General features: G+C 34.6%; 1 protein-coding gene across 1 annotated transcript; it reads left to right on the forward strand.

Annotated features, from left to right (window-relative positions):
* The first annotated feature begins 11,172 nt into the window (after positions 1-11,172).
* On the forward strand, positions 11,173-11,859 carry LOC142168277 (uncharacterized). Its single transcript, XM_075228938.1, has one exon. It carries the CDS (start codon positions 11,173-11,175, stop codon positions 11,857-11,859), a length of 687 nt encoding a protein of 228 aa, XP_075085039.1.
* Positions 11,860-14,013: the final 2,154 nt, after the last annotated feature.

Consider the following 14,013-nt stretch of genomic DNA (forward strand, 5'->3'; position numbering starts at 1 on the left):
GATGTGGAATTTACCTTACGTGACGTGTGCACCCCTTTTTCATAAGCTTGCCAACCTAGAAGCATGCAAGTCATGACCTTCCCTCATAGGCTCGTCTTCTATCATGGCATCACAATGTGGATTAGTAATTTTATCCCCCACGCGCCTCTATGGTAGTGTTAACAAATACTTTGCCGTGTGTCTAGGTGGGTATTTTTAAACCCTTGAAAGATATAGTTACAATGGATGATGGAATTAAAGCATATATAGTTTAAGTATAAAACTTGTAAAAATTTGATGGTTTAAGGGATTTCTTTTTAGCCCTTTCTCTAAGTCCTAAGATATGGTTTACTTTTTTATTTGTCATTTCAACGAGTTATGTTTTTAAGAATTCATCATGAACAGAGGCGGATCCAAGATTTGATGAGTACGGGTGTCACTGTATTTAATATGAACTTATCACTAGTCAAGGAGGTTATATTATATCTGGTCGGTTCGCTCTATTTTGATTTGATTCGATTCATTTTATATTAATTTGGTTAGCTTTAAAAGTCTTTTTATGTATAAATAAACACGTGATAAGCAAACTCAAAATGACTGGTTCTTTAATTGAAATCAAGAAAAAAATAACATTAACTAGATAAAAACGAAAAATAATTAAAAGTATATTCAAAATAATTATTTTGAGGTCTATAAAAAGAACTAGAAGCAAATATACTTTTATAATTAAAAGAAATAATCGTACATGATATACAACAATTGAAATAAAAAAGTAAGAAAAAGAAAACGGAAAGAGGGAACAAGTAGGGCAAAGAGCCAAATAAAAAAAAATTATGCACCAATACGAGTAAAGTCAGTTTCGATAATGGGCCTTGCACCCTGGCAAAGATTATTTTGACCATGGCACCTACAGTGACTTTGTGACTTGGGGTGACATATTAAATAGATACATCTTTTGTAATCTTTTAAACGTGAAATATACATGAAATTCTGTTCGAGCGACGGGTGGTGTACCACCCACTCTCCTCCATATAGATTTGCCCCTGATCATGAAGTAACTATTGCATATGATGTGAAGTATTACTTCTTTATCCGTTTAAACTATATTCAGTACAGGAGCTCGTATAAAAAGAGTGTCTTTTATCCCACAAATCAGTCAAATAATACTACCATTCTTATTTTTTTTCGGCAAAAGAAAAAACCAAATAAGGACAGTTAAATAAGTAAAGAAAAATTCAAAATATAATGCACTACAGCAAGACTTGAGGTCAAGTTAACCACTTCAAAATAAACGCTTCCAAATCTATAACACGGTTTGGAATGATGAGATGAGGTATACTGATGGTGGGACTTATTTCCTAGGTTTGACTCAAATTTGAAGGTTTTTGTTTGCATAAACAAAAAGCATGCACAAAGTGGATAAGACTGTTATAAGAAAATTAAATTATGGTTGATGTCTACTCTTCTTTATTATTTTCATAACTTTCAATACTCTAATAATTATGGAGTTATGATTGTAACTCCATAACCTCCTCCATGATCTTCCCCTCAAATACTTAATGATATGTTCAATGACATATTTTACAATAGTGATTCTTCACTTTTCATGCCTATATAAAAGTCTTGTAATAGATAGAAAAATACACACAATTGAAGAAGAAATAAGAATCTCTCATCTCTTTCTCTCTATATCTCTTAACTTGTTTTTTCTTGTTTTATATTATTACTTTTAGCTATATTTCATAACACGTTATCAGTACGAGTTTCTACTAATTGAATTTGATCTCTTCCTTCTTCAGGAATTTCCGTATAGAAAATAGAAGAGACGGTATCATCATAAATTAAAGATGTGATGGAATGGAAACTCAAGCAGTATATTTGATATCACAATATTTGTTGGTATAGCTTAAAGGTAACATTGGCATAGTTTACAGCTTATGGTAACTTTCATTGAAAATTAGTATTGCTTCGAAATTTTTGGTAAAGGAACAAATATTTTATTATCTTTGGTTAAAATATAATCGCTACTGATTTTAATTCAAAGTTCACCAAAGTTTTGCTCCACCTGCACTTCAAGTTTTTGCTGAAGTTCAAGTAATTATGTTATATATATATATATATATATATATATATATATATATATATGTGTGTGTGTGTGTGTGTGTGTGTGTGTGTGTGTGTGTGTGTTCTTGGGCTAGCTTTCTCTTTAGTTACTGTCGCCATTTTTTTTAATCTTCAGTTAATTAGATAAATGAAAAAGGTATTCCCTTGTCTTTTAGTTTCTATAATTTTATCAATAAATTGGATTTTATCGAGGCAAGCTGTAGATTGATATAAGAAGTGGAATAAGAAGATAATTAGGTGATGTAATAAAAGAGCCCCTAATGGTTACTAATCAGTAGCATGCTATTACTGAAGTTGACGTCAAGTTATACCTCACAATCTAATGTTCGAATTTGATTTTATTGATGGTTCTCTGTTATTGTTTGATTATAATTTATAATCTCTTTTATATGTGATTTAAAACTGGTAAAATTTTTAAAGCTCGAGAGCGTCTTTGTGCACTTTGGCCTGTTTGATTTTATGCCATTGGTTGAGGGTAAGACGATAAGTTTAAGTCCCAGCGCATCATGAAGGTAACACTTCGGATTGGAGTCCTCATGCACCATGATTGTAAGAGTTGGGTTCAAGTCCCAACTCATTATGGCCTAACATACATTTATAGAGGTAAAACATTGGGTATGAGTCCCAATGCACCATATTGATGATATAATGATGGCTAAGAAAAATAATATATTTTTCATTAAATAGCATGAAACGTGTCTCATTTAATTTGCTCCATTCTTGAAGTGAATGTGATAGTGATGCATAATAAGTCTAAATAAAGACAAGTGGTTGACCAATGAACGCGGGCGTGCCAAAGACCAAAATAATAATAGTCATCATTCTGGTAATTATAAAATGGAGAACAATAAGAGTTCTCATAAAATAATCCTTCATAAGGTGAAGGAAATATTTGCCATTAATGTGATCTGTAACTATGAGGCACATTCAGATGATTATGGTCCGTTCTTTGAAAATGTGACTTGTGATAAGCATTGTAAATGTAGATCCATTTCTCAAAGTGAATGTGAAAATATACATGTGATACAAATTATGCATAAGAATGTATTTATGCATGGATGAATAAATACTACAACTCACCTCTACGGGAGGTTTGAGAGAAGGAAATATAATGAACATTACTGTATGGTTACATGAATATGTCATTGGTCGCGTACATGTGGTACACCAAAAATATTTTGCCATGTCTTATAAAAAGTTATTAAAGGCAAATTAAAGCAATAAATGATTTTGCTTATGATGATTTTGACCATGACAATTATTATGATATGATTTTCTCTGTGGATGAGATATTCACCATTTGGATGGTGTGACAAAAAATCTTGTAGTACAAAATCAATTAAGAGCTCCGGAAGAGCTAATTTTGTTACTACGCGGATAGGTAAAATTGTTCATGACATTAATATTGTAGTAAATCTCAAAAGAAACTTTTTGAGTTTCAAATATATTAACCAAAGTGGTTGGCATATTGAGACTATAACTGAAAGGAAGATTGAATGTCTTCATATTTCTATAATCATACCGGGTAAATATGAAAGGTTACCCGATTTCTTTCTATTTGTACTATACAAGTATAAGCATGATGATGGAATAATATGCCACAAGTAAACTAGAGGTTTACTGAAACAAATATTAGTTGGTATGACCGGTTGACCATCCCGGTTCAATTATGATGCGAAACATTATTTGAGAATTACATTGGCATATATTGAAGAAATAAAAGATTCTTCAAGAATTCTCTTGTGCTGCTTATTCTCATGATATACCAGTTAAGGTTGGGATTGAATCCCTTGATTTATGGAGCAAATAGGTGATAAATATATGGGCTCAATCACCTGCCATGTGGACCTTTTATTATTATATGATTTTGATAGATGCATCTATTATATGGTCACATGTGCATTTGTTCAACTTGTAGTTTGACTTTTACAAAGTTACTTACTCAAATTATTAGAGCAAAGTTCCAGAATATAAATTATAATGACTTATCTTGATAATACTAGTTTAAATCCAAGTTGGTTTAGAAGAAATTGTATGCCTCTAATTATAGCTAAACCATTGATTATGAGAACAAAACTCCCAAAACGAAATTTGGTATGAGATGTATTATTTAATATACATCAGCACTTGTACGTATTTAGCCAAGTTATGAAAATTTCTCCCTATCACAATCGGTTCAGAGTCAGGAACTAAATAATTTCCATCTAGAAATATGGATGTGCTATATGATTTAATTATGCCACCACAATGCACAAAGATGGGTTCCCAAAGAAGGTTGAGAAATGTGTTGGTGATCCCAACATTAGGAGGAGAAAATGAGCAGCTGAGAAAGTGATACGTGGAATAAATTATTATTAATACATATAGATCCTCGTACGAGAAAGTATGAACTTGAAGTTCAAGTGATAATTCATTTGCAAAATATTGCCAAGCCTATTTGCTGACCCAAAGCTAAATGCCATATTCCAGCTGCTAATGCTCCAAATAAAATAAAGTTAATAATGAATAGAGTCTATGGCATACATGAAGCATAATAGACTAATCGGTTCTAAAGATAAAATTCCTTGAAGAAGGAGAGGAGCAGATGTTCAAGATGGTCATAATAAGGAGGCAAGTGCGCTAAAAGAGCACACAACATAACACTTCATAAGACCTCATGAGAGAGGCTCAGGTACCTGAAAATAATGAGATAAATAGATCTCAATAAGTTATGTCTTTATTGGGCAATAATAGAATCGATATAAAATGATCGTCGACGATATTGTTAATATAATGTAGCGCTCAATATTATTAATATTGACGAGGATCTTGAGCTCAAATCTGTCATGAAATTTGGACAGATAAATGATTGGCCAAATGAAAATTACGCAATGAAAATTCATTTCACCTGAAAAATATGAAGTTGAATGGATAGTCCAAACACCTGAAAGTATAAAGCCAGTGGAGGTATAAATGTGTTATTGTGTGGGGAAAAAAATCAAGTCGATAGACATAAAGACGACTTGTGTCACAAGAAGATTTGTAAATATCCTGGCATTGATTATATAGAGACATGTTCCCATGTGGTGGATGTAGTCATTTTAGGTTTTAATCTGGCAATACATGAAAAACGTGATATGCTTATAATGGAAATCATTGAAGGATTTAAATTGTTCTGAAGTATATTGAGGTTTCCAAGAAATTTATTAAATAAAGCTTCAAAAATCCTTATACGGATTGAAACAATCAGGGCGCATGTAGTATAATCGCCTGAGTGAGTAATTGTTGAAAGAAGGGTACAAGAATGATATAATTTGTCCTTGTGTCTTTATAAAAAGATCTGGATCTGAATTTGTTATAATCGATGTATATGTTGATGATTTAAATATCATTGGAACTCCTGGGGATCTTCCTAAAGCACTAGACTGTTTAAATAAAGTATTTGAAATGAAAGATCTTGGAAAAATAAAATTTTGTCTTGGTCTACAAATTGAGTATATGAAAGATGGAATTTTTGTCTATCAATCAGCATACACTAAAACGATTTTAAAGCGATTCTATATGGATAAAGCACATCCATTAAGTACCCTGATGGTTGTGAGATCACTCGATATAAATAAAGATCCATTCTGACCTCATGAAAATAATGAATAGCTTCTTGGTCCTGAAGTACCATATGTTAGTGCAATTGGTGCACTAATATATCTTGCTAATATTACAAGACGTGACATAACTTTTTCAGTTAATGTCTTAGCAAGATACAACTATGCTCCTACAATGAGACATTGGAATAGAATCAAACACATATTGCGGCATCTAAAAGGGATTACCGATATGGACTTATTTTATGGTAATGATTGCAATCCCGATCTTGTTGGTTATACCGATGCTGGGTATTTATCCGATCCACACAAGGCTTGATCTCAAACATACTATGTGCTTACATGTGGAGACACTGCCATATCTTAGTGATCGACTAAGCAATTAATCGTGGCTACTTCATCTAATCATGCTGAGATAATTGTTATTTATAAAGCAAGTCGAGAATGTGTATGGTTGGGGTCTATAATACATCTTATTAGAGATAAATGTGGTTTGAAGTGTGACAAACTACCCACAATTTTGTATGAAGACAATGTAGCATGCATAGCCCAATTGAAGGGAGGATTCATAAAATAAGATAGGACAAGACACATTTCACCAAAGTTATTTTTCACACTTGATCTTTAAAAGAATGGTGATATCAATGTGCAACAGATTCGTTCAAACGATAATATGGCTGATTTGTTCACCAAATCTCTACCGACGTCAACCTTCAAGAAACTAGTGTATAAGATTGGGATGCGAAGGCTCAAAAATGTGAATTGATGCTCTCATGAGGGGGAGTTAATATGCATTGTACTCTTTTTTTCTTACAAGGTTTTGTTCCACTGGGTTTTCCTTGAAGGTTTTTAACGAGGCAACCAAAAGGCGTATTTCTAAATATGTGTACTCTTTTTCCTTCACTGAGATTTTTTTTCCCATAGGGGTTTTTCCTAATAAGGTTTTAACGAGGCACGTTATCTATGGACATCCAAGGGAGAGTATTATAAGAAAATTAAATTATGGTGGATGTCTACTCTTCTCCATTATCTCCATAACTCTTAATACTCTACTAATTATGGAGTTATGATTGTAACTCCATAACCTCCTCCGTGATCTTCCTCTCAAGTGCTTAATGGCATGTTCAATGACATATTTTGCAATAGTGATTCTTCATTTTTCATGCCTATACAAAGGTCTTGTAATAGATAGGAAAATACACACAATTGAAGAAAAAATAAGAATCTCTCCTCTCTATATATCTCTTAGCTTGTTTTTCCTTGTTCTATATTATTTTTCCTTGTTCTATATTGTTACTTTTAACTATATTTCATAACAACGATGACTTATTTCTAATTTTCTTGACTTCTCTACTCATTTGGCTAACAAGCGTTTACATATATAATATGCACGACCCTTGATTAATCATCGCTTAACTTGGATAATTTCATTAAAGGACAAGAATTTCAGTAGATTCAAATTAATAGGTAAATTCATATAAGATAAATTTAGCATTTAGCATGAGACATGAGTCATTTCATTGTTAATCATTTTTTTAATCTCTTCTGGTTTCAGAATAATTCCTTTTCGAATTTGAGACTTCTTTTCTCTTGGACTCGTGAACAGATTTTGTTATACCTCTAGCATAAGTAGTTACATGTGCGGAATAACTGCTTCACTATCTTTGATTAGAACTACGGTCAAACCTCTCTCTAACAGTATGTTTATTCCTAATATTTTTGGATGTTATAACGAAATGCTGTTATAGAGAACATATATTATAACATAACATGAAAATTGGTTTCGAAAAAAACTTGGCTTTTATAGTGAAATATTGTTATATAAGGATGCTATTATAGAGAGGTCTGACTCAATATAAAATTAATTTCTCTTTAAAGATACAAAGTACAAACGGCAAGAGCACCTCAATAATGATTAATACTAGCTTAATAGTGACAATCTTAATCCAATGTGCAGACTAAGTGGGAGGTGATAACACACAACCACTACTTTTGGAAGATCTTTTTTGTCTATGAATTAATTAACTGTCAATATACGGCCATATAGCTATACTCTGTGAATCTAATTTTTATAATATTCTCATGTTTTTTTAAAATATACAACAACAACAATAACATACTCAGTATTATCACATACCATGAGATTTGGGGAGGGTAGTGTGTACACAGATCTTACCCCTACCTTGTGAGGATAGAGAGATCGTTTTCAATACGTTACTAAATATATGTAGAATTCTTAAATACCCCGATTTATTATAAATTATTTATCAAGATTAAACTTTGACTAATTACATTTTTAAATATATTTTTCTATTATCACTAATATAAAAAAATAGATTAATTAATATCTTAAATTTGTCCCCAATCAAGCACTATATCTCATATTTTTTGGAAGGGAAAATGTGTTATGCAACTAGAACGTAGAGGGTACTACTTTTGTTACACGATTTCCTACATCCTACATAGGCAGTTGAGGTCTTGAGGGGCTTGGGGTAAGCTTGAAGGAATATTGTTCGTCCATTGATTAGCTCATTATTACTACAATTGACATCATATAGAATAAGTAAATAAAGGGTGCAATTGAGCTATTTTGCAAAGGCCAAATAATTAGCTCTACTTTGACCGCATGTACATCGGTTTAGTCATTTATTCTCCAGTAAGCCACGTGAGATGGTACAATTTATAAAGATTTTCATCTTTTTGTATAAAGGGATGCGGATAAAATTTTTAAGATTTTCTATTAGGTCCCTTCGTATACTCTGAGCAAGGTAAATTATAGCCCATTTTTTATTGTATATACTGTTTAATATGTGCTCAATAATTTTAAACGTTGTAGAAAAAAATAATTTTTATACTATGCTCGAAATGTAATCTAGAGCATTTTAAGTCTTTTAAAACTCAGTTGAGAGCTTTGGAGTTTCTCCATTTTTTAATATTCTAAAACTACTGTTTGTATTGGTAAAATTTGATTTTTCAGGAAGACTTTAATGTAGAACCCATTGTTAATAATTAATATAAATTCAAAGCAAAAGAGCAAGAACATAAAAATATTATCCTCTCGTGGTGGTATATAATCCTGGAAACTTCACCTATATTGGTACTGTGTATAATTCGTCTCTTGTATTGTGTACTATTATATTGGTACTATGTACTATTATATGCATAAACCATAGATAAAAGAAAATACTTCTGTCCGGGTATATATGCAATGTTGCAAGTTATCACTTGTTCAGTCATATTGACTAACTGAACCTGGAAATAATCTGGTCTCCAAGAGATCCAGATCCTCCCATTATAATGTGACTCCAAATTAGTAATATACTCCCATCCCCCAAACATATTTCTCGCAACCTGCTCAATTTTATTCTCCTTCACTTTGGTTTCTAACAATCCAATCAATCCTGTAGACTGACTGTTGCAGAGGAGCTTTACCTCTCTCTGCTTATTGGGGCTGTTTAGCCCCCTTACATTCCAGCATAGGATAATATCCATTCCCTGAGCTGGGAATGATAGGTCCTTCCTCTTTTCCTCTTATCTCCTCCTTGGACTTGTTTATTTGGTCCAGATTCACCCAACACATGAAATGAATTCAATTCTTTCCCGTGAATGTGCTTCTGATGTGATTGTCTTCGAGAGTGTATTGGTGTAATCCAGGTCTCTTGAGATTTTTCCTTTTGCTTCCCAACATCTGGAGAAGGTATACCCCTTTCATCTGTTTCCTTTTGCTGTATTCCCGCCTTTGGTGGCACAATACCATTTCCATTCTGCCTCTGGTTAGCTACATCATTCTGTTGTTCCTTCTTATCCCCTTCCTGTTGCGCATTGTGTACTTTTGCTTCTTGTATCTCTCTTCTACCTTGTGTATTCCCTTTTTTCTTTCTACGGTCACCTTTAGAATGCCCATATTTGTTACAATATTTGCACAATGAAGGATTCCAGTCATATAAGACTTTTTGCTCAATTAACATCCCTTTCTCATTTCTGAACCATATTTTCTCCGAAAGTTCTGCATCCATCTCAAATTCAATCAATAGACGTGCAAAACTCAAACCTATCTTCTTTTATGTGTGTTGATCTACCATGAGAGGCTTTCCCACCAAACTTCCAATCTTGCTAAGCCCTTTTTGTCTCCAGTATTTGAATTCTAATCCTGAAAACTTCACTCATATTTGTACCATCGCGGTTAGGATAGGAATATACCTAACAATCTTGCTTAGTTGAATATCGTATTATATTCATTCATGATAGATTTAAGACCATAGGAATATAAGGTTGATATATTATGGATAGACGAATAGTATTATGGGAACATGCTATTTATATAAATGATCCGTTCAACTAGTAATCATAGATAATTTGGATTAACATGTGTAATTACGAACTCAATAGGATTGATAAACCGACCACAATCCTGGAATATATATCTCCCTTGATTATGTATTTGAATTTTGCAATAGCAGTTGTAATAGAAAAGTTAAACTTTTGGTCATCTTGGACACTAAGTTGATTTTAGTTTGCGAACAATGTGTACTGCCAGGCCCAAAGGTCGAATGTTGCACCCACATCTTCTAGCCAACAAGGGGATTCTAGTGGCTTCAGGGTGAATAGGTTTCTGCAGTTGGATCCCCCGTGTTCACGGGTGCTAATCCCGAGGAGGACCCACAAGACTTCATTGATGAGATGCATAAGACTCTCCGGGTTATGCGTGCTACTGAGACAGAGGGAGTGGAGTTGGCCGCCTACCGCCTGAAAGGGGTGGCCTATTCTTTGTTTGAGTTGTGGGAGGACTCTCGGGAGGAGGGGAGCCCTCCAGCGAGGTGGAGTGAGTTTGTTGATGCCTTTATAGACCATTTCTTACCTGCCGAGACTAGGGCAGCCCGTGCCGCAGAGTTTGAGAATCTTAAGCAAGGGAGTAGGAGTGTGTGAGAGTATCACATGGAGTTCGTGCGCCTATCAAAATATGCTATTCACATGTTGCCTACTATGGAGGCTAGAGTGCGTCGGTTTGTTGAGGGCCTTAGCCCTTTGGTTATCAATGAGGCCGCTACAACTGCCTTGAATTCAGACATAAACTATGAGAAGATAGAAGCATTTGCTCAAGCTACAGAGGACCGTAAGTTGAAGAATAGAAGGGAGCGAGAAGGTACCAGCAATTCCTGGTCCGCGGGCAACTTTGGGGAGTTGCCCAAAGTTACTTGTGGAGCTGAAAGTAGAGCTTGTGGAGTTACTTGGCTAACATAAGTAGGTGTTGTCATTTATCATGGTTAGTTGCTGGAGACTTTAACTCTGTATTGAGGATTGATGATCGAGTTGGAGGCAATTCAATAAAAGTGGGGGAGATCATGGACTTCCATGAATGTGGGAAGAATGTGAGCTCATAGAACTGCCTCAACAAGGAAGTAGATACACATAAAACGATAGGCATGGTCGGGAAAGAATTGATTCAAAGATAGACTGGGTGTTTGTTAATAGGAGTTGGCTGGATAACATGCCATCTTATATAGCTAATTTCTTGTCGAAAGGGATCAGTGATCACAGTCCAGTAAGTATTTCTTTGTTAAATTTGAAGAACAATAGATATAAGGCATTTAAATACTGTAATACTTGGTCACAATATCCACAATTTCTGGTCAAAGTAGAGGAGGTGTGGAAGCAGTCACTGGAAGGGCATATGATGTACCAAGTAGTAAGCAAAACGAGGAGTTTAAAGAACAGTCTTAAAGATTTGAATAAGCAATATTTCAGGAATATAGTTACAGATGCTAATGAAGACAGGGATGCACTAAAACAAGTACATGAAGCATTACAGCAGCACCCAGGGGATAAGAAACTACAACAACTTGAAAAAGAGAAGTACCAACAATTTAGAAAGAGTTCATATCTTGCTGAAATTTTCCTACAACAAAGAAGTAAGGCAACGTGGATTAGGCTAGGTGATGATAACACGAGATACTTTTTCTTGGTGATAGACCATAAGAAATTGCAACAAGCAATCACACAACTGCAAGACAAGAATAGAATCATATGCACTAATTCAGAGGATATTGCACAGATATTGGTGGAGTTCTATCAAGATTTACTTGGTAAAAAGTCTTTGAAAAGGGTAAGAGCTTTCAAGAGTTTCTTACACAATGATCCTAGATTAATACTTGGGCAACAAGTTGCCTTAGTCTAGCCCTATAGAGTGAAGATATGATAAAGGCTATATTCAGCATTGACAAGAACAAGAGTCCAAGTCCCGATGGGTATGTAAGTGACTTTTTCAAAGCAGGGCGTTATAGGTAATGATATAACTCAAGCAGTACTGGAATTGTTTAGCAATGGGAACCTATTGAAGCAACTGAATGCAATAATTATCTCATTAATTCCTAAAGTTTCAGTACCTCCAAATGCAGGGCAGTTCCGACCTATATCATGTTGCAATGTCTTGTATAAGGTTATATCAAAGATGATTTGTGGGAGACTTAGAGAGGCAGTTGGATGTATAGTTGCATAGAATCAAGCAGCCTTTGTCAGGGGAAGAACCTTAGTGCATAATGTGTTGATATGCCATGACATCCTTAGGCGCTACAACAGTAAAACATCGCCTAGGTGTATGATGAAAATAGATCTAAGGAAGGCATATGACATGGTTAGTTGGGAATTTCTTAAGGAGACATTGATTGGGTATGGCTTTCCATAAGCATTTACTAATCTGGTCATAGTATGTGTTACTTCCACAAAATCTTCAATCAAGGTTAATGGAGAAGGATATGGATGCTTTGAAGGAAAAAGAGGTTTGAGGTAAGGAGATCCAATGTCACCAATGTTATTTGTAATAGTCATGGAGTATTTTTCAAGGATTTTGAAAAAGATGGGGGAACTGCCTGACTTTAAGTTCCATCCATTGTGTAAGAATACTAAGCTGACTCACTTAGTGTTTGCTGATGATTTAATGTTATTCTGTAAGGGAGACCTAAAGTCTATTGCGAGGATGATAGAGGCATTAAATCATTTCAGTGATGTAATATGAATGGAAGCTAACATGGACAAATTTAGTATCTTTATAGCAGGGGTTGAGGATAACCTAAGAGATCAAATGGTACATATGACTGGGTTCTCTCTTGGTACTTTGCCAATCAGATACCTGGGTTTGCCTCTCTCTTCAAAAAAGTGGAGCAAAATGGAGTGTTGTCAGCTGGCAGAGAGAATAACTTCCAGAATAACAAGTGCATACTCTAAAAACTTGTCCTACGCAGGCATGCTGCAGATTATCAATGCAGTCCTATTCTCAGTGTACAATTTCTGGGAGGCTATTTTTATAATGGCACAAAGCATTTTGAAAGAAGTGGATAGGAAATGTCGGGATTACTTATGGGAAAGCATAGATGAGAAGAGAAAAGTTGCACTAGTCTCCTGGGAAAAGATATGCAAGCCAAGAAAGAATGGGGGTTGAATATCAAAAGCTGTAAATTGTGGAATATTTCTTCAGTTGGAAAACTGATTTGGAAATTGGCAACCAAAGCAGATTCACTATGGATTAGATGGGTACATGAAGTGTATATGAGAGGGAACCACGATATATGGATTCACACTCCACCTGTTGACAGCAGCTGATACTGGACGAAGCTTAATTCCATTAAAGTAGCTATGATAAATTGGTACAATAATGACACCTACTGTTTAACAACAAATGGTGCATATTCTGTCAGTAGAATCTATATTAGCTTACTGGGAAGCATGGGAAAAATGTTAGAAGCTGATTTAGTATGGAACAACATTATGCTACCTAGACATATGTTTATAGTATAGTTGGCTAATCAAGAGAAGTTATTAACAAAAGAGAGGTTGATCCGACTCCATATACCAGTAGATGATGGAATGTGCTGCTTATGTGATGAGAACAAGGTTGAAAGCCAGTTACACCTCTTTACTGAGTGTAGTTGGACAGTGAAATTGTAAGGTGAACTGAAAATATGGTCGGGTATCAGAATGCAGAGGAAAGGGACAACTCAATGTATGAAATGGATCAAAACCAGACATTGGAAGCAGTTCAAGAAGGAATTAGCAGCAACAATATGGGGTGCAAAGCTCTACCACACATGGAAGGCTCGAAATTGGAAACTTTTTAGAGGGATAAATGTAAATACTAAGGTTGTGTTTATGGAGATAAAGAAAGAGATTGTAGAGAGGGTAGAACACTTGAAATACTCTAGGAAAGCAAGTAGATATAGTTATTTGAGGCATCAACTATGTAATTAGTTGAGTGATGTTTTTCCTTGTTCGAGGCTTTAGAGATCTCTCTGAAGTGCTCATTAGGTACAAACATTTGGTTGTCAATGGTAATACT

The sequence above is a fragment of the Nicotiana tabacum genome, chromosome 13 (genome assembly GCF_000715075.1).
Source record: "Nicotiana tabacum cultivar K326 chromosome 13, ASM71507v2, whole genome shotgun sequence".
In the NCBI taxonomy this organism is placed as follows: Eukaryota; Viridiplantae; Streptophyta; class Magnoliopsida; order Solanales; family Solanaceae; genus Nicotiana; species Nicotiana tabacum.